At 35.9% G+C, this 26,116-nt stretch overlaps 1 protein-coding gene, 1 long non-coding RNA gene and 1 pseudogene across 8 annotated transcripts; 2 read left to right on the top strand and 1 right to left on the bottom strand.

Annotated features, from left to right (window-relative positions):
* The first annotated feature begins 4,466 nt into the window (after positions 1–4,466).
* LOC110889651 (probable serine/threonine-protein kinase At1g54610) lies at positions 4,467–9,930 on the top strand. Of its 2 annotated transcripts, XM_022137216.2 has the most exons (9): positions 4,494–4,563; positions 4,672–4,733; positions 5,302–5,765; positions 6,650–7,252; positions 7,333–7,560; positions 7,634–7,734; positions 8,311–8,425; positions 8,515–8,928; positions 9,437–9,930. In XM_022137216.2, exons 3-9 carry the CDS (start codon positions 5,358–5,360, stop codon positions 9,617–9,619), a joined length of 2,052 nt encoding a protein of 683 aa, XP_021992908.1. In that variant the 5' UTR covers positions 4,494–4,563; positions 4,672–4,733; positions 5,302–5,357; the 3' UTR covers positions 9,620–9,930. The 2 variants fall into 2 exon arrangements, with proteins under 2 accessions (XP_035835550.1, XP_021992908.1); XM_035979657.1 differs by having other exon boundaries at positions 4,467–4,733.
* A 1,302-nt stretch (positions 9,931–11,232) lies between these two features.
* LOC110889652 lies at positions 11,233–16,210 on the bottom strand. 6 transcript variants are annotated; one of them, XR_002563817.2, is made up of 9 exons: positions 16,061–16,210; positions 15,288–15,962; positions 14,989–15,022; positions 14,691–14,881; positions 12,835–14,426; positions 12,657–12,721; positions 12,448–12,487; positions 12,028–12,327; positions 11,233–11,620 (listed from the first exon to the last, which is right to left on the bottom strand). It is a non-coding gene; the product is annotated as an uncharacterized LOC110889652 (long non-coding RNA). The 6 variants fall into 6 exon arrangements; XR_002563818.2 differs by having other exon boundaries at positions 12,028–12,487; positions 12,835–13,616; positions 14,393–14,426; XR_002563819.2 differs by having other exon boundaries at positions 12,028–12,487; positions 12,835–13,554; positions 14,393–14,426.
* A 6,398-nt stretch (positions 16,211–22,608) lies between these two features.
* Positions 22,609–24,514, top strand: LOC118483985 (annotated as a pseudogene).
* The last annotated feature ends 1,602 nt before the right edge of the window (positions 24,515–26,116 follow it).

The following is a 26,116-nucleotide window of genomic DNA, read 5'->3' as shown; positions in this document are numbered from 1 at the left end:
AGTCTAAGGCTCTATTTATAGGCACAAGGCTTTTAATGAGATTTCTCATTATTATAGAAATGCCACCTTGCCTTTTTGTCTAGCTATCTCTAATATTACAATATAAAGACTTGATTTCTTCAGTATCTGCTACGGACTGGTATTGACGAAGGCTATAGACATTACTGCACCAACACCTATGAGGTAGAGGATTAATCGATTCTTCATACGTTTTTTTTGTATACTTCGTTTGAATAACACGAGAATGCATAATGACTGCAGTCAGTTTCACCCAAAAATCTTGAAACAACAATCACATGCCCACAAGGTAGACCAGAAACTTGCCAGACACGGCAGCTGCACGAACGATTCAAAAAATCAACTAAACCCCTTTTCCCACCGTCTTCAACAAGAAAATTGTTTGCCTTGATACTTGCAACAGTCCAGGTTCTAGACCCTTCAATTTTCTTAAAAATTTTCTTTTGTGCCCACTGAGTCAGTGAGTGGCTCTCCTTCATGCCCTGCAGTCGACGGTCATAAAACCATTTTTGTACGGACTCGCAGAAGAATTCGATAAGTTGCGTTATCTGCATCTTACGCGAGAATCTAGATAAAGAGTTAATAGACTCCGCACTATTAGATGTCATATAGTGGTATCGATTGCCGGGACAATGAGCTCTTGCCCATCCACCAAACCCAATATTTGTTAAAACCTGGCGTATTCTAGGAACCGCAAGACACAAAGCATTGAATGACTCGTTAAAGTCAGACATCCGATAAGATTTACATGTCTTCCACCATAGTGCCTCGTATTCTTTTTATTAGATGACGGCAAACGTAAATTCATCATTAAATGACGACAACACAACCCGTGGTAAACACGTGGAAACACGTTTCTAACACCTACATGTATAGAATTCGCCCTATCCAAAATGATTGCCATATCTGTTATTTCACCAACACACTCTCTAAGCTTTGAGAGAAACCATGTCCAAGATTCACCATCCTCTGATTTTCCTATGCCATAAGCAATTGGTAAAATCTGATTATTTCCATCCATGGCCACTGCTAAAAACAACGTCCCTTTAAACTCACCCTTTAGGTGTGCCGCATCAATGATAACGACCAGTCTTAGATTAAACATAAAGCTACGAATCTGAAAATTAATGATAACAAAATAAGATCAAACCCATGTTATTCTAAAAGAATAAGAACAAGTGCAACAGAAAAGGGTGTAACTTACCGCAGCACCTAACACAACAAAAACCATTTCAAAACGACTCAGCTCATCAACCAAGATGTGAGTAACGCTTCCAGGATTTGCAAGCTAACAGTATATTGGTAGTTCGGCAAAAGAGTCTCGGGTTGTTCCTTGTAGAAGTTCAAGTGCATGGCTTTTACCACGCCAAGCTTGAAGGGTTGTTATCTCAACCTCGAACCTTTGTCTAAAATCTTTGACAATCTTTTTCGCTCGATATATCCTACCACTGTCTTTTAGTTGTTCCCTTTAAAAAGTGACCCAAAACCTTTGGGTTAGCCTGACGGAAATGTGGGTGTGTTTGCGTCTTCGAACAGGTGTGTCTATCATTCATATGTTTAACAAAAAATAAACTACCACCAGGAATAACATATGCCTTAAATCGCCATTCACAACCATCACCCATGCATGACACTTCATACCGTTTCTTAGATGATCTATAAACTTTAAACTCGAAATGCTCTAACAAACATTTCTTTCCCAACTCAAGCTTCATCTCTTCTTTGTTATTGAATATATGACCGGCCTCAAACACTATAGATGAAGAAGCTGATTCGTTGTGAGACGTGGATGATTTTTCAAAATTTTTTTTCTAAAACAGGACACTCATCGTTTAAAACATCAACACTTTCTTTTACTGAAATATTTAGATCTGGAGTTTTGAAGTTGTTTAAAGAAGAAAAACCAGAGGAACCAACACCAGACTCTTGAATAACATATAATTTATATAATTCAAAAGGATTCTGCATCGCCAAATAAAAAAAAATATCTAACATCTCGATCATTAATTATATCGATCGGATCAGTAAACGTAGACATCCGGTATGACAACCGTGTAATGTTTGGAGTATCACACATCTTAGAAACATAGTTTAAAAAACTATTATATGAATGATCTGTTTCAATTTCTAAACCATGTCTCCTTGAATCGCCATCAGTAACATACTCAATGTTTCCGTTAATGACATCCCACTTCCCCCTAGTATAAACAACAAACTTGACTCTCATGTTGTGAGATAATTACTAAAAAACAAACTTTTTGAATCTTAGATTTAAACTTCAAATACGGTTTTTCATAATGTATAGTATTTAAATAAGGGAACCCTCTAAATAAATGCAAAACGTCTTAAATTCCTACAAAAACGTCTTGAATTCGTACAACAAACGTCTTGAATTCATACAACAAACGTGTTAAAATAAAAAATCTGGCTCGAGCTGATGTAGCCGGCTAAAGAGAGTGAAATGGCTCAAGCCGGGCGGAAACGTCTCAAGCTGTCTGGAAAAATGGGCAGCCATAATGAAACGTCTCAAGCCGTCTGAAACGTCTCAGCCAAGACGTCCAGACGCCTGACTTTTCTGTCGGACACGTGGCAGCGTTTGGTTGGTCAGCCGCCAAGACGTTTGAACATGTTTGTGACGTCTCCCCGAGATGTTTGACTTGGCTATTTTGGAAAAATTGACCAAAACATGGCCATTTTGGCTATTTTCCCTTAATGAAATGCTACACCACCCTCTTGCCTCATCCACCTTGATTGGTATGGATTAAACCATGACAATCATGAGCTACCTTTCGTTTTTCAATATTTCTTTTTTCTTTTCAAAAAAAAAAAATTAAAATAAAAGAATAGTAATTTGGGTCATGACCACACCTTTAAGGTAGTGGTTTTGAATGATCGATTAGAAGTGGGTAATATATCGCTGATGTGGAGGACTATGGTGACCATAAAGGTCATGACCATGTACTGTAGCCTTATTGTAATAAACTTGACTTAAATTAAAGAGTTAAATGCCGTTTTAGTCCTTGTGGTTTTGGCCATTTTGCCAGTTTAGTCCAAAGGTTTCATTTTTAACATCTGGATCCAAAAAGGTTTTATCGTTTCCATTTTGGTCCAACTGACTTAACTCCATCCATTCACCTCTGTTAAGTCAGGGGCAATTTGGTCTTTTCCTAATTTTATAATAGATCATTTATTAAACATAGGTCATTTAAGCAGTTGTATATATTTATATATGTTATTTTCATAAAAAAGGATATACATACAACCTCATTTCTCTTCCTCTCTCTCTCTCACACACCTCTAGCCACACCACCATTCACCACCATTCACCATCACACCACAACCACCACCATTCTAGTTACCACGATGACAACCGCCTGTTAGGGATTACGGTGGCTCGTGACCACACCTGCTTCTTTATGTGGGGGAGTTTAACAAAGATCAAGCGACGATGGTGGTTAGATCCGGTGACCCACCGTCATCCTGCGAGCTCCGGCGAAAGTCAGGTGGCTTAATTTACCTCTCCAAGTTTCGCTAGGGCATAAATCGGCTACACACGAGGTTTAGAGACAGAGAGAGAAATGTTACTCAGATCTACGATGGTGTTGGGGGGGGGGGGTTAGAGAGAGATGATTCAGATCTGTTATGATGATTCAGATCTACGACGGTGGTTATTGGTTAGCGGTGAGCGGAGATGGTGGTTATCGGTGGAGCTTGGTGGCCGATGGGGTTCCGGAGATGGTGGTTATCGGTGGAGCTTGGTGGCTGACGTATATGAAGAACCATCCGGAGATGGTTGTTATCGGTGGAGCTTGGTGGCCGTCGGATAAGTGGAACTGGCAGGAGTAGTTTTAGGTGACAGTGGTTTTAGCGGTGGTAGAGATGGCGATGCAGTGGTGGATTGGTGGTAGTGGTGGTGGTGGTTCATAGAAAGAGAAAGTCCAGGGAGAGAGACTGTGTTTAGAGATTGTTTTGTATTGACTGAATTTAGAGACTGTTTTGTGAGGCTATGGTGAAGACAGAGGGTGAAGTAGGTGTGTGTTTCAATACATTTTGTTTGAGTTAAAAACATTTTATGCAGATATATGTTTGAGTTAAATACGGTTGCAGGGTGTTGCAGATATGTTTGAGTTTCAATACATTTAATAGACAAAATGACAAAAATACCCCTTGATTAACTGAGGAGAATGGATGGAGTTAAGTCGGTTGGACCAAAATGGCAACGATGAAATTTTTTTGGATCCAGATATTAAAAATGAAATCTTTGGACTAAATTGACAAAATGACCAAAATCACAGAGACTAAAAATGACATTTAACTCTAAATTAAATATCATGAGGAGCTCAAGAGCTTAGAGTTATTGGTCATTGATTAGAGAGATTCTTAATTAAAGAGTTCAAATTAATTTTGGAATTATGAATAAATCAAGTTTTGACTTAATAGAGTGGTGGCAAGGATGTCTCACTACTCTTTCTCTCTCTCTCATAACAACAGGCTTCCAAAAGCTGCCCCAAACTGTCAGAATATATAAATGCTAAACAAGAAAATGTACACAACTTTCTTTTAATTTTCTTTTTCTTCTTATTTCAATTTTCCATTTCTGTTTTTCATGAATTAAATCCCCCCCTCTCTATCCATCCATCTATCCCTTCACAGATCCTGCAACTCCAGATCCGTGACTTCTCAAACCCTAGATCAGTTTTCACCCTCACTTTCAGGTAACATTTCATCTTTTTGCTCATTTATTACCCATTGATTTTAGCTAATTTTGCCTGAATTTGCTTCAACTTGCTTTCTTGATGTGGGTATGTCTTTATACTTCACATTGGGTATGTGTTCATACATTAAAAATCATATCTTTGTTAATTTTTTTTTTTATGATTTTGTTGAGATGAAGTTTAAAGATATAACTTTTTTTTTTTTGCATTTTTAATTGTGGGTTTTTGTGGGGTTGTATTTTCTTAAATGCAAAATGTCTCATACTTGTTTAAAGATAATTTTTTATGATTTTTTTTTTGTGATGAAGCTTAAAGATATGATTTTTATGCATTTTTAATTGTGGGTTTTTGTAGGGTTGTATTTTCTTGATGCAAAATGTCTCATATTTTTTTAAAGATTTTCTTTTTTATGATTTTGTTGAAATAAAGTTTAGATATATGATTTTTATGCATTTTTGATTGTGGGTTTTTGTGGGGTTGTATTTTCTTGATGCAAAATGTTTCATGCTTGTTTAAAGATTAAATCTTTATGAAGAAAGTAATGATTTTTTTTTGGTTGGTATTTTAGTACAATTGTGCAAAGAAGTTGACTCTTGGAAGTGAGTTTTTTGGGTTGGTTTGATTATGGGTTGTGTTTGTGGCAAACCTTCTGCTATTGAAGATAGTAGAGAGAGTCCAAGGGATAGATACGGCGTTAAAACTTCATCGGAATTGAGGGTGCCTAGGGTTACTTCATCAAGAAGAGAAGATGTGTACAGGGTCAAAACTCAATCAGATAATAATGGTGGACCAATGTTAGTTAATAAGCATGTTAATGGCTCAGTCAGACTGCCCGGGGATAATTTTGAGAGGAAAAGGGATAAGACTGAGTCTGTTGTTTCCACACACCATCCTGCCCTGGGCAGTGTTCCTAGAGCGACCGAAGGTGAACAGGTCGCCGCTGGTTGGCCACCGTGGCTTGCGGTGGTTGCCGGTGAAGCTATCAAAGGTTGGGTGCCTAGACGAGCGGATTCTTTTGAGAAATTGGATAAGGTTTGTTTCCATTCTTTTTGTGATTGCTCTTTTTCAATTTATTAATCTCTAGTGGTAAGTTTTAGGAACAAATATATAATTTTACAATTTTTATAACCAATTTTGTTATAGAAATTGTTTACCTGCCTCTCCATATATGATTGTTTGACTTTGAATAATCAAAAAGTAATAATCTTAGTCAGTTTTTTGCCAAACACTCTAAAGTTAACACATCCAAATATCCCTGAATTGAATTTTGAAGAGTGTTTATTGGATTATGCTACCTTCTTAATGTGTAGAGGTGGCAAGATGGGCGGGTTGGTTGGTATGAAGGTAATGGGTCAAAACGGGTCATTTTTAGTATGGGTCCCGGATTGAGCTGGGTCAACTTGTAAAAGTTTAAAATATTTAATGCATTAGTTATGATTAGAAAACTATATTATACTTGAATATTTTAAAAGTTTGTCTACATTAATAGACTTTGGCGATTTTCAATGCGTTCGGCCCATTCCTTATAATTTGAGTAAATTGTCCTTTTCATCCCTGAGGTTCGGGCCGTTTGGCCACTTTTGCAACTTTCATCCAAAGGTTTGTTTTTTCGCATCTTGGTCCTCGTGGGTTCAATTTATTGCGACTTTCGTCCCTCAAGGTTTGGCCCTAAGGGACGTAAATGACAAGATTTTGAAACCACGATGACCCAGATGCGGAAAAACAAACCTTTGGATGAAAGTCGCAAAACTGGCCGATCCTCGTGGAAGAAAATGGCAATCTCTTATATTTTTAATATGACCTGTTTGAGACAACACACATTCAAATTGACTCACTCTAAGTAAATGGATCGAAATCCCACATCTAATAAATTTTTTGTCATAAGCTGACGGTAATTCTCTTGCTTTTTTTTTCAGATTGGGCAAGGTACGTATAGTAATGTCTATCGGGCCCGTGATCTCGATCAGGGTAAAATCGTTGCTTTAAAGAAAGTACGGTTCGACAATCTCGATCCCGAAAGTGTCCGCTTTATGGCCCGTGAAATCCACATTCTACGCAAGCTCAACCATCCAAACGTTATAAAACTCGAAGGTCTAGTAACATCTCGAATGTCATGCAGTTTATATCTCGTTTTTGAGTACATGGAACATGATTTAGCCGGGCTTGCTTCTCACCCAAGTCTCAAGTTCACCGAATCACAAGTCAAATGCTACGTACGACAATTATTAAACGGGCTCGATCATTGTCACAGTAACGGTATTCTTCACCGTGACATAAAAGGTTCAAACCTATTAGTCGATAATAATGGCGTTTTAAAGATAGCAGATTTCGGTCTAGCAAGCTTCTTTGACCCAAGTCAAAGTCAACCCTTGACCAGTCGCGTCGTCACGTTGTGGTACAGACCACCTGAACTTTTACTCGGAGCTACTTATTACGGCACTGCTGTTGATTTATGGAGTACCGGTTGCATAGTTGCCGAATTATACGCTGGCAAACCGATAATGCCGGGAAGAACCGAGGTAAGTTATATTAATAGTTTCGTTAATAATATAACGTTTTGTTAATTTATCTGTTTAATTGTAGGTTTTATGGATTGTAGGTAGAACAGCTGCACAAAATTTTCAAGCTTTGCGGATCACCGTCGGAGGATTATTGGAGAAAATCGAAATTGCCTCATGCTACCATTTTTAAGCCTCAACAACCGTATAAACGGGTTGTTGCGGAAACGTTTAAGGAGTTTCCGACACCCGCGTTAGCTCTCATGGAGACGCTTCTTTCTATAGATCCTGCTGATCGTGGGTCCGCCGCTTCGGCTTTGAAGAGTGAGGTGTGCATTTCTTTAGACATGATTGGTTTATATTCTTATTTTATGACTTGTTTTTTTTAAATACCTTTTACAGTTTTTTACGACAAAACCATTTCCGTGTGATCCTTCAAGCTTACCGAAGTATCCTCCTAGTAAAGAATTTGATGCTAAAATGCGCGATGAAGAAGCTAGGAGGTACGCCTTAGTAAATTTTATTCAATTTATGTATTTTACCCAAATAATGGCTATGTATTCGCCAAGTTTCCCACAACATGACAACCGAGGGATAAATTCGTAAAATTAAACAAAATGGATAAATTCGTAAAACTAAACAAAATGATATCTAAATGTGTTAATATAATTTGCGTCGTAGCTCGGTTGTGAACATTAAAATAATAAGAAAAGATAAAACAATACGGTAAATAATAAAGGTAAACGTAAAAGAAAACGATAGGAACTCGGTCGGTTTCGGTGCACTCGTTATAGCAAACGAAAAAAGTTCAAAAATATGTCCAAAAGGGTATCTGAGCGTGTTCAGTTCTTTAAAAAGAAATTCAAAAATTAAAAAAAGCTTTGTCCGTAGCCCGTAGTACGTACTGGTATTGGTTTTGTTCGTTAAAAAACTAAACTAAAAAAAGCAGAAAAACAAGTAATAAAAATAAAAAACAGGCGCAAGTTAGCAAAGCCTCATATTAGCATATTGGTACTATTCAAGCTTCCTTTCTTTTATATAGAGACAATGGTTAAAATTATTTAATTGTAAATCAATAGACAAGTTGCGGCTGGAGGCAAGGTTCACCGGCCCGACCCTGAACGAAGACCCGCAAGGGAGTCTCGAGCCGTTCCCGCACCCGACGCTAATGCTGAACTTGCAACCTCTTTGCAGGTTAATTTTGATTGAAGTATATATTTATTACTAGTAGTCAAATACCAAAAATCCCCTTGCTTATTGATTTGTGGGTATTGCGAATACAGAAAAGACAAGGGCAGTCATATTCTCGTAGCGAAAAATTCAACCCGCATCACGAGGATTCCGCTTCCGGGTTTCCAATTGACCCACCAAGACCTTCTCAAGCTATGGAAGAAGACCAAACCAATAATCTGCATAAGCGGGCTTCACATTCCGGGCCATTGGTCCAACGGGCCGCCTGGTCAAAAGTCGGAAAAAAGGTCGAGTCAAACGGACCGGATTTATCAGCAATGTCGGGTTTAGTAGCTGCGAGGAAAAGCATGTTATATGAAGAGCGGAGAGACAGGGACAAAACCGGAACGTCACAACCGCCTCCACGACTGATAAGTCGGTTTCCTGGTTCGCTTAAAGAAGCTTCTTCAAATGCTGCCGGACCGCCTGATGACGATGCAAGAACAATTAATAAAGATCCGGTTAATGTAAGTTTTTTAATAAATTTAGAGGAAAATGTCCTTTTCGTCCATGAGGTTTGGCCAGGTTTGCGACTTTCGTCCAAAGGTTTGTTTTTCTGCATCTGGATCCAAAAGGTTTGAAATCTTGTCATTTTCATCTGGCTCGTTAACTCCATCCATATTTCTCCGTTAAGTCGGGTATTTCCATCGTTTTTGTTAACTTAAAGGGCAATCTGGTCTTTTTCACTTTATGTAAACTCGCTGGAGATGTGTGAAAAAGACTGAATTGCCCTTTAAGTTAACAAAAAAGACGAAAATACCCCTGACTTAACAGAGAAATATGGATGGAGTTAACGAGCCGGATGAAAATGGCAAGATTTCAAACCTTTTGGATCCAGATGCGGAAAAACAAACCTTTGGACGAAAGTGTCACAAAACTGGCCAAACCTTAGGGACGAAAATGGCATTTTACTCATAAATTTATAAAAAATGTTATAATTTATAAACCAAATTGTCATTTTTATCCTTTGCGCAGATCGGGTACGGATCTAAGGGCAGCAAGATCCATTACTCGGGCCCACTACTCGCTCCCTCCGGGAAAGTTGACCAGATGCTGAAAGACCATGATCGCCAAATTCAAGAAGCTGTAAGGCGCGCACGCGATAAAACCAAGGTGCGGAAAGTCCAGGTGGACAATACATTATTTTCGGGTCGCTGAGCTGGATAGCTATTCATACCCACAACACAAACACGGATTATGTAGGAACGAACATTCATGTATAATGAGCAAAATGTTTAAACTTTTTCACCTGCCATCTTTTCTGTATAGTGGCATCGGGATAAATTGTGGGTCGATACTTGTTTTTTTTTCCTCGGGGTCTGGGAGATGATGGCGTGAGTGATCGGTGATGTTGGATATGAGTTTGAAGAATGTAATGTAATCTGTATTATTAAGCAATTGTGGTTGATGCTGAGTTTCAGGTTTACTTGATTGAAAGGGCATTTATGTAATTTCAGTTTACGCGACCGTAAATGAAGCACAAGTGTTCATATTCAGCGTTTGATCGATTCGTTAGTATACGAAAATATTCATCTTAGACTTGGGTGCAAGGTCAAAGTCAAACAATCCTCAAATGGTCATTTACACAAAATAAAATGAGTTTGGCACATCAAAGATTTTAAAATGGATAATGTTGGTGTATATTATGTTTTATAAAAGGTAAAAACTTTAATGTTGGTCTATATTAGTCATGCAATGGTTGACCACATAAAAGTCAACCCAAATACAACTGTTGTGTTTCATTAAGCATAACATAACATGGCCAACTCAACTCTAGTTGTTCTAAACCAATTATAGGCATCCATATGATTATGTTTGTATACCTAAAAACAGAAGTTGAGTCTTGTTGTTGACTTGACTTCATTTGTTTCAAAATCCACCACAAGTTTTGATCACATTGTATACATCCAAATTCTTGACATATTCAGTGGCAGTTGACTGAATACAAATATGACAAGTAACAGACAATCGTTTCTATGTTCGGATTCAGTTCCAACAGTATGAATACTTTGATCACTAAATTCCTTCATCATTTGAACAAGAGGTTTACAGGACATGAATGATGAATGTGCCACGTATCTCATATACAAACGAACCATAAAACGAACGAGTGGATAAGAGATGATGGGTCAGTGCCACTCTCGCGTTTCAAATTCAAAACTGTATATTATCATCACATCTGGTTTTTCTTCATTCCCAAAAAAATAAATACAATAACTCTTTTTTATATCCATTTTACTTGGACAAATGGTCACTGTTCTTCATTAAAAGATTTGATTTTTGCAATTCACATTTGTAGACATGAATAACAACACAACACCCCGAGTCGTATAACTACTTTCTTTTATTAGTTATTACTAGCCTAAGATCCCGCGAGCTTCGCGGGTGGCTTAACACAAACATATAATATATACTGGCAATGAGATGAACTTTGTAATGAAAGAACTTTTCAATATAAACGTATAAAAATATGATTTTTCTCACTTAGGTAAATATGCTTTGATTCATTTTTTATAGATATTGAGATGTTATTGTACAAAGGATTTTATAGCAATTTTTAGAACCAGGATAGATTTCATTTTTTTAATTATTTTTTTTATAACTTTGGTTATTTGATATATATTTTCTTAAATAAAGCATTTTTAACCAGTTTTGACCTTAACGTATATTGAGCAGAACACATATTGACATTAACCTATTTTGAGCAAAACCCGTTTTGACTGACCCGAACCTATTTTGACCTTAACATATATTGAGCAGAACACATATAATCAATAATCAATAAAATAAATCATAGTAAAGCTATTTATGCAAAAGGTACAACTGTACAAGTAATCTACCTAGGAACTATCTTAACAACTTCATCATCTCATTGTACAAACTTATTAAGCTCATTGTACAATTTTACTCTATAGTGGTCGATTTCAAAAAAATGTGCGCATCATGTGAGCGCATCAGGAGCGCATTATGCGATTTAGAGCGCATCATCATTGCATCATGTAATCGCGCATTATGCGCTTGTGATAGCGCATTTTAAAACCCATATTACCACCTCTACCGGAAAAAAAAGAGGAGGGGGAGAAAGGCTATGTGTGTATGCATGAATACCCATCAGAAAGACTGTTTTAGCAATGCGTGCAAGCAGCATCCCGACCAAGCCTGGTAGAAATAAATGAACTATCGTCATGTAAATATGTAAATATTGACGTCTCAGATTCAAACAACTGTAGAACTGAAGGGGATGGTCTAAAGTTATAGGTTTAATTCTATTAACTGCTAGCTCTTTTTACCTGAAGCAAATTCAATCATAGCCAAAAAACGTTTTATATATTTGGTAAAATAATATTACATATTTAGCCTTTAAAGTTTAAACAACATAAGCATATCCAATCACTATCTTGTACATCTACGTTATTGCAGTTTCTTATCCAATTTTAGCTTATTAGTTAGCCTCTATGAATGCAAGTAGCATCATGGGGTCCACACATAACTTATACAAACACTTGATGTGGTAGAACATCTATGACAAATAAAATCATAAAAAGCCAAATATGTATCAAGATTACCTGTGCCAGCTCCAAGTTCTACTCCTACAATCCCATTAAACTCAGATGAAGTATACATCTTATGCAAAACAAACTCTTTATCTCTCTAGTTGATCGACCATCGCAAGCCACCGCTATATATCATCTTGCTATCCTTGATAGAACACCAAACTTCACTTACAGACCCATGGTTCAATGGTTCATACACCTCAATTCAGCCCCGAAACACTCATTGTTGTCTTCTCGTTCATGATCTGTTTTGGCAGCCTTTACTGACACTTACCGTGGTTGTTTATACAGAGTTCTCAGCCCTGAAACACCCTGTCAAATAAATGCAAAAAATCCTAACTCGCTGCTGCATTGTACCACATAATTTGGTCTCGAAATCACACCCGAATGTGTGACCTTGCTGTCCAATTTTGACAGCCCATTACCGCTTACCTTTTGAGATTGTTTAACCATCCACGCAGCCCCTAAAAACCTATCAATTAAACACATGTGTTGGTGATGAAGATTTTTAAGTGAATATAATCAATATTATTGGATAAAGTTTCAACCTTTTTCGCAGAAACCTCAATTAAGAACTAAATATAATCCTTTAAATCAAATATTAGCAGAACTGAAGACATGGGTGATGCAAAAATTGTAACCTGATGTAAGTCATGTCCAAAATGTTGAAGATATGCTGAAACTTCCAGCCTTGGTATGTCTTGTTCTGTCGAAAATTTGAAATCAACTCAAAAAATAAGTAAAAGAACACAAAATACCAACGCATACATATTACAAAAAAAAAAATAATAATAATAAAACTTGCAATTTTGATCCAACCTGACAGTTACACTTAAAAGCATTAGACATTCTTACTGCAGAATTCGATGATATTCTAATGCGGCAAGCTCTTAACAGCCGTATATATGTAGTTTGAGGCTGCATTAAGACCCAGCAGCATCATAATATCAGCTCTAAACTTTAAGCTCAAACTTTGTAGCAGCACACACAACAGGTCACTTATTCGGTGCACCATGTATTTAATTCTCAAAACCTGCAGCAAGCCCACCCAACCCCAAATGACTGAATTACCCCTGGCCCAATTAGTAGGCACAAAAGTCCTGTGTTTGGTCTTCAACAGCTATGTCATCAGCCATACAACGGTAATAGCAACAGACAGCTGCAAAAAGACCGCAATACCCTTGATGTTGCAGCTAAGCCTGCTGTTTTTGTCTATTCAGTCCGACTGCACTATATGATGCCACCCGCACTCAAAAGTTCCTCGCTTAGGGGCTGAAAACTGACTGATCATCCCAATACAACCAGCTAACAGCAACAGCCACACCCCAAGAGGCTTGAGACAGTTACCAGTCACACGCACATGGGACAGTAAACCATTCTTCCTGTCTTTACTTTTATAAACATACACAACCCAATTACTTAGCCAGTGGAGGGCATAATGGTCTTTATAGCTGCCCTGCTTCCACAGTTGATGAACCCAGCTCTTAGCAGTCAAAGCCTTAGAACCGAACGATAAACCAAGATCCAGTAACCTCATTTCTATCATACAGAACAGAGGAGACCACCATAACATAAGGATTTGCCCAATTGGAGATGTCAACCTGTAAAAATTATCCCAACCCTCAACAACCAGATCCCCATAAGAACACAAAAACCACCGGTTAATAGGACACAACCGGTTTCTAAATCCTAAGGGTTTTGGTTTGGGAGTAAGGTGCAAATAAGGTAACCAACGAAATGACAACCACCCAAACCAGTGCTGCCTTATGTCTCCCAGGTAAGTGTTGATCGCCAACACACAGACCAAACCTAAAACTTCCAGAGGTCTCTTGTAAATAACTACGGTTTGCAATGGGGGAAGAAAACAACAAACAAACCCTAGGGATGAATACCATTTGAAATTTATACTTTATCTTGGCAGGCCCATATTTCTTTTTCCGGGAGGTATAACTTTTTGAGTTAATTCTCTACATTACTCTTTTATAAAATTCAAAGAACTAAAATCAACTATCAAACCAAAGAAAATTTGTTTGATCTCAAAACTCAAATACGAAAAATGACATGAACCAAGATAATTAGTTATCAGGATCAGTAAGGCATAACATCTAAAATAATTAAAGATGTTGATAGCTAAAGAATTTGGAAACAAAACTCTGATAAGATGCAAAACAGATGTGCAATGATATCAATCAGTATTCGATTGATATTGGTTACAAACTTACAAAGTCTGATGACTTGATACCCGGATCTGAAACAAAACTTACAAAGACACTAAATATCATACTTTCATTAGCATGACACAAAAATTATAAAATATAGTTTGAATGCATATAATGGAATTTAAGATAGATATCTCTCTTAAAAATGCAAAAAATACCTTTAACTAAGCTGTTCATTCACTGATCACTACCCTGCACATATATGAACATCATATGCATATTAGTATATTACAAAATTTGGCTGGTTCTAAAATATTAATCGATTTGACTCATCACCAGCGCATATTAATCCATTAATTAAGAATAAAAATGATTTAGTGATCAAATAAACGACCCAGTAATAAGACTGATTGGTCACTACGTCTTGAAAGTGTTAAACGTATCATGTATGTTAAATATTATACTTATACTAATACACTCATACTAAACAAAATAAAATTAAATCTCACAACAAACCTTCTGGTGTTAATTGCAGCCAACGTCATCGCGATGCTTCGACCAAAATCCACTCAACGATACAGATCTATAAAACATTGTCGTATCGCCGTCACTGAACCTACAATCAGACACTGGTTCTGGCATCCCTACCTCTTGTGCATCCATGTCTTCGATATTTGGCCAAAATTCGCAACCACCGAACAAAGACACTAAATATCATACATTCATTAGCATGACACAAAAATTAAAAAATATAGTTTGAATGCATATAATGGAATTTAAGATAGATATCTCTCTTAAAAATGCAAATAAATACCTTTAACTAAGTTGTTCATTCACTAATCACTACCCTGCACATATATGAACATCATATACATATTAGTATATTACAAAATTTGGCTGGTTCTAAAAGATTAATCGATTTGACTCATCACCAACGCATATTAATCCATTAATTAAGAATAAAAATGATTTAGTGATCAAATAAACGACCCAGTAATAAGACTGATTGATCACTACGTATTGAAAGTGTTAAAAGTATCATGTATGTTAAATATTATACTTATACTAATACACTCATACTAAACAAAAAAAAAATTAAATCTAACAACAAACCTTCTGGAGTTAATTGCAGCCAACGTCATCGCGATGCTTCGACCAAAATCCACTCAACGATACAGATCTATAAAACATTGTCATATCGCCGTCACTGAACCTACAATCCGACGCTGGTTCCGACATCGCTTTCCAATCAACCTCTCGTATTCACCGATTTCGTCGTCAAATACTCCGTAACAGATAACAGTTTCCAATTAAAATCAAAAGTTCTTCACAGAATCTGTAGAAAAAAATAATATACGGAACCTACCAAGAACAAAAACTCATCCCACGAAAGAAAACACGAAAAGAAGTGTAGCCTACCACTCAATTCACAACCCACTGGAACCTTTATCTCACAACTGAGATTCCCAGCATTATATATATTTAATGTTAGGGTTACTAATCTTTACAATACTCAAGAAATTATAAAGTTAGGGTTACTAATCTTTAGAATAAACCCCAAATTTGGGAAAATCGTACAACAAAAACTCAAACATAGATGAAATCTAAGAAAAACATAAACAAATATCAGTGTAACATATATAAATACATGATTAATTAAACAATATAATGGATTCAAGAAGATAAATTACCTTACCGAGATGAAGAAGAAGTCGATCAAACAAAGGTGGCAGGGAATGTCGGAGAGATTAGTCGCCAAAGTGGAATCGCGAAATAGATTTAGGGTTTCTGATTTGAATATCAAAATCAAATGATAATGAGAACATTTATCAACAGATTAGAATGATAAAATCACTATCTTTAATCGGAACTATTGTTAATCTAACCTTGATTCGAATTGATGGATTGAAGATCTTTGAATATCAGTGGCGACAGAGAGGGAAGGAGGAGAATGAGAGAAACCCTAGAATATGAGGGAAAGAATAAGTGAAACAGTGTCTATTCATTTGCCGCTCAAAGAGAGAATTGGAAAAACGCGTGAGGGATGGATTGTTTTGGCGGTCATTACAGGAAAAGAGGTATTAATCAAATGCCAAGTGTCAACTAATGGGTTAAGCTAATGACAAGTGGCTAAAGATTATTTTGTTTTATTAGAAGTAGTAGATTACTATCATCCTGTTGTGTCTGCAAGACCTTATAATGTTTTATTTATATGAAACTGTTAAATTAAATTATGTGCAATATGGTTAATTCATGTTGCAACATTACATTTTATCAGTTGATATTTTGTTATTCTTGTTATAACAACTATTGGATAAGATGTGTACAGATAATATCGTTCAGGGTGTAAACTGTAACATCTAAGGGTCATATTGCAAAGAGTGGAAACATGCAGGGGCATCTTGAAAGTATTAGTTGTTGTCAGCATATAAAGGAGTTCAACAGTGATTTGGATCTTATCTTCTCGAAACATCTGTTCTCTCTCATCAAGGCGATCCGGGTTTGATTTTGTATCCGGTTTGATCTCGTGTGAGATCTGATCTCGTGTGAGATCTGTTTGTATCAGTTTGTATAGATTAACTGATTGTATCAGTTAATCTCATTCTTTCTTTTCTTTGTATTGTTCAGATCTCACTATTGGTGAGATCTAGGGTTTCAGGGGGTATTTTTAGTTTGGGTAAATAATAAAGATTTGTCACAGTTTTGTCGCTTATCTTTGTGTTGTTTGTACTGTTTTTGATTTCACATACCATTTTTACATGGTATTAGAGCCTTCTTTGGCTCTTGATTTTTATTGTTGATCTGGTTTTTTGTCTTCCGCTGTTTCTTGTTGGTTGTTTCTCTGATTGTTGTTTGATTCTGGGATTTTTTTGAAGGTTCTATTCTCAGGAACGATTGGTGTGATCGAAGATATTTGGTGAAGTTTTGAAACCCTAATCTAGGGTTTGGTGAGAATCGAAGATATCTGGTGTTGTTAAAGACCCGCGTTGGTCTCTGTAACCCTAGAAGGCTACAGAGCAAACTGACCGGTTGTATTGTCCTCTTGTCTTCTGATCTGTAACTATAGCCCTAAGTGAAGGCTATAGTTCTGATCCGCTTTGAAGAAAATCGCACCCACTGTAAGATCGTTTCATTCTGTCCTTTGTTTTTTATTGTTGTTGACTAGTTGAAGTCGGGGTAGTGAGGACCGACACCATTAATTGTTGTTGTTGTGTGTGATACTTGCTGATTGATTGTTGTTGTTGTTGTTTATTTGGGTTCTTTCTGTTCATTTGAGTATTGTATTCAAAGGTGTGTAAGGCTCCTGAGTTAAGACATGTCCAGGCACCTGTGAGTGATGAACCTGGAGTCTTGACACTGACTCAGTTTCGCCGATTATTTCTTGTTGTTATCTGTTTGATAACTGTGTTGGTTTTTTTCCTTTTGATTTGCTGCTGTGTGATTTGTTTGTTTGTTGCTTAAATGGGTGATACTAGTAGTTCTACACCAACCTTAATTGGTAAGTTAGATATAGGAGATCCCTTATATCTGCACCCAAGTGAATCTAGTGCTTTGACTATTGTGAACATAAAACTGAAAGGTACAGAAAATTATTCTGTATGGTCTAGTGCAATGAAATTAGCCTTAGAGGCTAAAAATAAATATGGGTTTATTGATGGAAAATGTGTTAAATCTGAGAGTGATCCTGTGTTAGCTTAGCTAGTCAGTGGGACAGATGCAACTCTGTGGTTCTTACTTGGTTATTAAATTCTATATCTGAAGAACTTTTCTTAGGACAAGTTTTTTCTAAGTTAGCTTCAGAGGTATGGACAGACCTCAAAGAGTCCTTTTATAGGGTTGATGGTTCTATTGTTTATGATTTGTATAAGAAAATCAATAGTGTTTCTCAAAATGGCACGTCAGTTGCAGAATACTATAATAAACTTACAACAATGTGGAAACAATTTGATGCTATGTTGCATTTACCTACCTGTTCTTGTCAAGATGCAAAAGATTTTAATGATTTTTCAACATTAATAAAGTTAATGCAGTTTCTTATGGGACTTGATGATGTATATCAGTCTGTAAGAACAAATCTATTAACAAGAGAACCATTACCCTCAGTCAAAGTGGCCTTCTCTGTGATTTCCAGAGAAGAGTCACATAGAATGTCTAGTACTGGGTCAAAAGTTCAGAATATGTCTTTTGTGTCTAAACCTAATCAATCTTTTGATCAAAGAAAGAAAGGTAATAGAGGTTCTAATACAATTTTAAAGTGCACACACTGCAACATGTTAGGACATACTGTGGATAGATGTTTTGAGATTATTGGTTATCCACTTGGGTTTAAAAGGAGAACTAATAATAACAATCAATCTAATAAAGTGAATATGGCTAATGGTAATAAAACTAATTCTGGAAATGGTATATCATCATCTGTTGGAAGTTCTGGTTTACCTTTTACATCTGAGCAGATTGCTAAGTTGTTGAGTTTAGTTGGAGAAAAAAGTGGATCTGAGTCTCAGAATCAGAATGTAGGAGGTGAGGTTTTTAATGTGTCTTATTTTGCTAGTTGTTCTAGTTCTGTCAGTTATAATATGAATGGGTGGATTGTTGACTCTGGAGCTAGTCAACATATGGTTAAAACTGATAGAGATTTAATAAATGTTGTTGATGTGTCTGAATTCAATATTACTGTTGGTCATCCTAATGGAACAAGTGTCAAGGTTCTAAAGATTGGTGATTTAAAATTAACTAATGTAATAGTATTAAAAGATGTTTTTTATGTACCTGGTTATAGTGTGAATTTACTTTCAGTATATAGGTTGTCTAAGGATAACCATGTGAATGTTGTGTTTAATGACACTAGTTGTTTGTTACAGGATTCCAGTTCAAAGAGAATCCTGATGAGTGGTAGTCAGGATTGTGGTCTGTACTTTGTAGGCAATTCTGGTAATTTGATTCATACTTGTTTTAATAGTGTTGTTAAGTCTTCTACATGGCATAGTAGGTTAGATCATCCTTCAGATCAAGTTTTAGCAGTATTAAAACAAACACTTAATATTCAATCAAGTGAACATGGACCCTGTGACATATGTCATAGGGCTAACAGGTCAGAGTTTCTTTTCCTTTGAGTGAACACAAATCTAAGTCTGTTGGTGATCTCATACACTTAGATGTGTGGGGTCCATATAGAGTAACAAGCTATGATGGGTATAAATATTTTTTAACTGTCGTTGATGATTATTCAAGAGCTGTATGGTGTTATTTTCTGTCCAGTAAAACTGAAGTGTTTGAAAATATAAAGGTGTTTTATGAACTTGTGTTAACTCAGTTTAAAAAGAAGATAAAAATAATCCGAAGTGATAATGGGACAGAATTTGTTAATAATCAGATGCATAATTTTTGTATAACTAAAGGAATTTTACATCAGACGTCGTGTGCCTATACATCACAACAGAATGGTGTGGTAGAAAGGAAACACAGACATTTGTTAAATACTGCTAGAGCTTTGATGTTTCAGGGTGGTCTACCACTAAGATTTTGGTCTGATTGTGTGTTGACTGATGTTTATCTTATTAACAGGTTGCCATCTTATGTGTTAAATGGTAGGAGTCCTTTTGAAATGATGTTTGAATTTAAGCCCTCATTGTCTCATCTTAGAAACTTTGGATGTTTGTGTTTTAGTACTGTATTGCATGATTCAGACAAGTTTTCTTATAATGCTGAGAAATGTGTGTTACTTGGTTATTCTAGTTTTAAAAAGGGATATAAATTGTGGAGTTTAGATAGTAAGAAAGTATTTTTTTCAAGAGATGTCAAGTTTTATGAAAGTGTATACCCTTTCAAAGTTAAAAATTTTGACAACCAAGAACCAATTTTTGATAATCAGCTGAACCATGCAAATTTTTTTGATAACATTGTGTCCGAAGTTTCTAGCATACCCAATGATGAAGAGGGTACAAGTGGTTCACATGATCCTGTTAGTGGTGATCATCAACCATTGTCTCCCTCTACATCAGCCCCTGTTTCAGGTGTTGAAGTGGTTCAACAAACTGAACAGGAGGGCAGTAGTGGACATGATACAAATGAGATGGCAGATAACACTATAGGGTCAAATGTTGAAACAAACCAGTCTGAGGGTAATACAAGTGTTAGAAAGTCTTCTAGAAATACATCTATGCCTAAAAAGTTTGGTGATTTTGTTGTTGAAGGAAAAGTTAAGTATGGTATAGAAAAAGTTGTTAGTTATGCACATTTGTCTTATGATAATAAGTGTTTTGTTGCTGCATTAAATAAAGTATGTGAACCTACTTGTTATAATGAAGCTGCTAAAGATGATAAATGGGTTGATGCTATGAATAATGAGATGGAGGCTTTGTATAGAAATAATACATGGGTGTTGGTTGATCTTCCTAGAGGAAGAAAACCAATAGGTTGCAAATGGGTTTATAAGGTTAAATACAAAGCAAATGGGGAAGTAGAAAGATATAAGGCTAGGTTGGTAGCCAAAGGATTTAACCAAAGAGAAGGGTTGGACTTTGGTGAAACTTTTTCACCAGTTGTTAAAATGACTACAGTTAGAATTGTTTTGAAGCTTGCTGTTAATAATAATTGGCCACTTTATCAAATGGATGTTAATAATGCTTTTTTATATGGCATGTTGTCTGAGGATGTTTATATGACACAACCTCAAGGTTATAGTTCAAAAGATAATAATAAAGTTTGTAAGTTGGTTAAATCTTTGTATGGTCTTAAGCAAGCTCCAAGACAATGGAATGAAAAGTTAACTTCTGTGTTAACTTCTATGGGTTTTGTTCAAAGTATTTGTGACTATTCTTTGTTCGTGTTGTCTAAACAAGGTGTATTTGTTGTATTACTTGTATACGTTGATGATATAGTAATTACAGGAAATGATAAATCTGCAATTGAGAATGTTAAAAGTAGTTTAAGAGAAAATTTTCATATTAAAGATCTTGGTTTGCTTAGATACTTTCTAGGCATTGAAGTCTTATACTCTGATGGTTGTATTTGTTTGTCTCAGAGAAAATATTGTCTTGAGTTGTTGAATGAGTTTGGCTATTTGGGTTGTAAACCTGTTACAACACCAATTGAGCAAAGTTTTTTGGTTACAAACAAGTGTAAAAGTGATCAAAAGGTTTTAGAAAACATTAATGGTTTTCAGAGGTTAATAGGAAAACTGATATATTTGTCGTTGACTAGACCTGATATCAGTTATGCTGTTCAGTTTTTGAGTCAGTTCATGCATAGTCCTTGTCAATCTCATCTTGATATTGCTCTAAGGTTATTGAGATACTTAAAACTCTCTCCTGGAAAAGGGGTCAGTTTTAAGAAGTCCGGTAATATGACCTTGACTGGATTTGTAGATAGTGACTGGGCTAAATGTCTCAAGACCAGAAGGTCTGTTACTGGATATGGAATTTTTTTAGGAGAAACTCTTGTTTCTTGGAAGAGTAAAACGCAAAATGTGGTTTCTAGATCTACTGCAGAAGCTGAGTACAGAGCTATGTGCTCAGCTACCTGTGAAATTATGTGGATTTTAAATGTTCTATCTGAGCTAAAGGTTACCTGTAGTCTACCTGTTAAACTGTATTGTGATAGTAAATCAGCTATTTCTATTCCTCAAAATCCTGTATTTCATGAAAGAACTAAACATTTCGAATTGGATTTACATGTTTTAAGAGAAAAAATAGCTGCAGGTATTGTAGAGCCTAAAAAAGTTAGTACAGATATGCAGATAGCAGACATCTTTACAAAGGGTTTGAATGCAGCCCAACATCAGGCTCTTTGTGAAGATCTGTGTCTCTATAACATGTTTGCCACATGAATTATGGGGGCATGTTAAATTAAATTATGTGCAATATGGTTAATTTATGTTGCAACATTACATTTTATCAGTTGATATTTTGTTATTCTTGTTATAACAACTATTGGATAAGATGTGTACAGATAATATCGTTCAGGGTGTAAACTGTAACATCTAAGGGTCATATTGCAAAGAGTGGAAACATGCAGGGGCATCTTGAAGGTATTAGTTGTTGTCAGCATATAAAGGAGTTCAACAGTGATTTGGATCTTATCTTCTCGAAACATCTGTTCTCTCTCATCAAGGCGATTAGGGTTTGATTTTGTATCCGGTTTGATCTCGTGTGAGATCTGTTTGTATCAGTTTGTATAGATTAACTGATTGTATTGTTCAGTTAATCTCATTCTTTCTTTTCTTTGTATTGTTCAGATCTCACTATTGGTGAGATCTAGGGTTTCAGGGGGTATTTTTAGTTTGGGTAAATAATAAAGATTTGTAACAGTTTTGTCGCTTATCTTTGTGTGTTGTTTGTACTGTTTTTTATTTCACATACCATTTTTACAGAAACAACAGCTGTTTCAGTGAAAGAATTATGTACAACTTTATGAAGCTCTAAGTTGATAAAAAATGGAAAACTCGTCTGAATCTAATCGGCAAAGGTCTGGTTGTGACGCGTATCAAGATTCTAGAATCATAGCCGGACGAATAGAAAAGACAGTTTTGGGACATTCGGAACTCAGTTTGGTTACTTTAAGGAAGTTGATGGTGCAGTTTTCCTTGCGCTTGAAACTAAAGATGTTCGCTTGAGAGGATAACAGCAAACGCGTTGTTCATGCGCTAGATTGCTTGCTTGCATATCTTTATGCAAGTAGTTGAAATTGTGAACTTAGCTCATTTTCTCAAGGATTTGTTATGCAAAATGTCCGGCCCTCGTGTTTTATCTTGTCATCATGTATTGTTTATAGAATCGGTGTCGTGTTCAGGTTCATGTTCAGATGAATTAAACAACCAGACTGTTGAATTTACTGGATCGTTTTCTCCATCGGGTCAATCAGGATTATTAAATTTAGAAGGTAGTAATGTTGCAAATGAAACATTAGCCCAGAGGAAACTGCTGGTGCTACAAGTTCTTGTTCTTGAGCTTGTGATGTTTATCGATTAGGAAGTGTACCGTATTTTTGTTCTAATCGTATGAAACAGAACCGTCTAATGTTGTAAAAACTTTCTAGTTATACTGCACAAGTAGTTCACAGACGAAAAGAATGCAACCATGTCGACGTATCCTCCCGCCTCAGTTCTTGTTAAAATGCCCTAAAGAAGCCGTGTTTTGCTTGTGCTTATTGCATCCCGAGCCTCAGTGGCGCAGCTTAGTGCCCCCCCACCCACACACACACACATTTATTTTGCCTAAATATTTATACGGTATATAAATGGGGCCCTGACTTTCCGCCCCCTGAAACTTTTGGTTAAGCTCTGCCACTACCGAGCCTACTAGTAGACCGAAAATCCAGTGAGTTTTGTTTAACGTATTCTTTTATACAATTAAATTCATTGTATCATAAATGCAGTTAATATATCACCGATATATCAGTTATCGGTCCCAATCTAAAATATCAGTCAGAATATCTGTACCGATATTATCTATCCGCGATATTGACCGATATATCACCGATTTTCCCGATTTCAGTATCTTTCTTCTTAGCTCTACCATTCTTCTTTCTTCTTATTGCTGCTATTAGTGTTTTAAGTCTTAATTGTTAGTGATTTAAGTCTTAATCAGTTCCTCCTTGCTAGGGTTCAGCTCGGTACCGGTACTGAAAATCGCTAAATGTGGGTGCCGATACCGAAAATGTTCGGTTCGGTACGGTACCGGTATTTGTGTGTAAAATTCGGTAAAATACCTCCGCCGTACCGAAAACTCCAAAAAGTGGGTGCCGAATCGGTACCAAAAAAAGCGGGAAATTCGGTAACTTGCTACAATTGTTAGTGTTTTGCAAGTTGCAAAAGATTAATTTTCTAATGGTAGGAGAGTATAGTGAATTGTTAGTGTTAAATTGCTATATATAGAAATTCTACATGATATTAAAATTATCACCGATATCCCACCGTGATAACCTATGTCTCAAATATAGGTCCTTCACCGATATCCGATTTTTACAGCATTAACTGGCTAACTGCTAATGGTTGGATGCTTTTATGATGATAAAATGTTTTTTGTTATTAGTAAAGTGCTGCAAAGTGAATTGGTTGATGAACCCAGAGATAGCTTAATCGAACGCGAAGCAGTTATCGAGCTTAAAGAAAATATTCAAGAGCAAGAATTATTGCTTGAGTTTTTTTTTAATGTAAACAGGATCTGCTGACATTTTGCGCAGCGCAGGACATTTTCGTTTATATCTTCCGATTTAAAAGAAGTTACAAAATTACAGACATATATCGTGACAGACATTATCCGGTTGTTGAAATGTCGAGTGGATCTAAGTTAAGCAGTATATGTTGGAATAACAACATTAAAGGTCAGATTGCTTCAAGCAACTTTAATATGCATATGGAAAATTCAAAAGTTTCAATTTTTTTTTAACATTATTAACAGAAGTTGTTTAGATTTTTTATTTTGAAGTTTCAGACAGAGGTCTTCATCGAATCGAATAACGAATTTTCGAATTACTCAAATCGAATTTTTCGAATAAATTTTATTTTTACTTGAATTCGAATAAGTTTGTTTTAATTCAAATTCATTTAAAATATGTAAATTCGTTATGGGCTATTTGGGCTTGGTAACGGGTTATTTTGGGACTTAGATTAAATTTATACTATAGCCAGATTAGAGTTACATGTGTGTATTATATATAAATATAATAAATAAATATGTATAATTTGAATTTGAATTTCTAATCAGACAGAATTTCAAGGTATGCTTGTGTGACGTTATGACTATTGACATTATGATGTTATTTAATTTGTTTCTGTTTTGTTTACAAATTCTAACTTGGTTTTTTACCTTTTAAAGAATTTTGTTGGTTTATCTGTATGTGATGGTTACATTGCTGGTTCAGAAACAACTGAGCTACTTTGTTATTTTATTGTGATTACAAACTTATTTAAAAGATCCAACTTTTATAAATAAAAAAAGTGTTTGATTCTGGTCATAAGGTGTATATTTATGGTTATATAAAATTGTGTGCAGAAACCGGATTATGGTTTACATAGGATTGATTAAAATCACCATATATTTGGGCATATGGATTCAAACCGCACAAGAGAGGAGAGAAATGAGCGAGTTGAAATGAAGCCTGCCCGGTTTATAGATTTTCAGGCAGCACCATATTCATGTGTCGGCACTGACACGGCCATGCACCGCCTCATTATACGGTTGTGTTAGACAGGTGTCCTGCTACGCGTCACCTAGCTTTGATACGTGGTGAATTTACTAATAACTAGTGGTGAATCTACTAATGACTAGCACCGACACGGTTAACAAGCATGGTCATGCTTGGGGTGTCACACTTGAGGGAATGTTTTATCATAGGTCTATCGGCTATGTTATCGCTTATGTGTGATTGAACTTATTGTTCTAAGTTATTGAATACTTAAACGACGTGTTTACATTGTAAATACTTGTTGCTAATCACAAAACACACCGGTTGTGTGCCCTTATAATTAGCCAAAGAAAATGCGCATTTTATGATGCTTCGGGTTTAAATTGCTCGCTCCTTTATAGTGGAATCCATCTCTCATAAAATTGGGAAATGAAAATTCCCACAAATTGATTTTTCAACTAATTTCGGTGACACAGATAGTTGCATCACTGAAAGTCCTTTGATTTGTAGTGAACGTAAACCCCAACAACAAAATTAAGCCTTAGATCAAAGAAAAAAAAAACAAATAAGATATGGTGATATTATTAACGATAATCAACCTACAACTAGATGATTCTAATAATGTTAATATTATGATCAATATTAATAGAATAATAGTTAAATAGGCATCTAACTTAAATTGTAGAGTGTGTATTTAAAATCTCTCTCTATCCATACATCCTAAATGAACATAGATATTTTACAAACATTGTATTAGGACTTAATCAACTTAGACTTGTTAAATTTATATGTTAGAAAGTAGAAACCATCATGAT

The sequence above is a fragment of the Helianthus annuus genome, chromosome 11 (assembly GCF_002127325.2).
Source record: "Helianthus annuus cultivar XRQ/B chromosome 11, HanXRQr2.0-SUNRISE, whole genome shotgun sequence".
NCBI lineage: Eukaryota > Viridiplantae > Streptophyta > Magnoliopsida > Asterales > Asteraceae > Helianthus > Helianthus annuus.
This window is presented reverse-complemented; position numbering and strand designations above follow the sequence as displayed.

Bases quoted from the DNA above. Each gene is read 5' to 3' on its own strand.
- LOC110889651 (XM_035979657.1), top strand. From the start codon at position 5,358: ATGGGTTGTGTTTGTGGCAAACCTTCTGCTATTGAAGATAGTAGAGAG. The intron at 7,735-8,310 runs GTACGCCTTAGT...GTAAATCAATAG, and splicing joins CGCGATGAAGAAGCTAGGAG to ACAAGTTGCGGCTGGAGGCA. The intron at 8,929-9,436 runs GTAAGTTTTTTA...TCCTTTGCGCAG, and splicing joins TTAATAAAGATCCGGTTAAT to ATCGGGTACGGATCTAAGGG.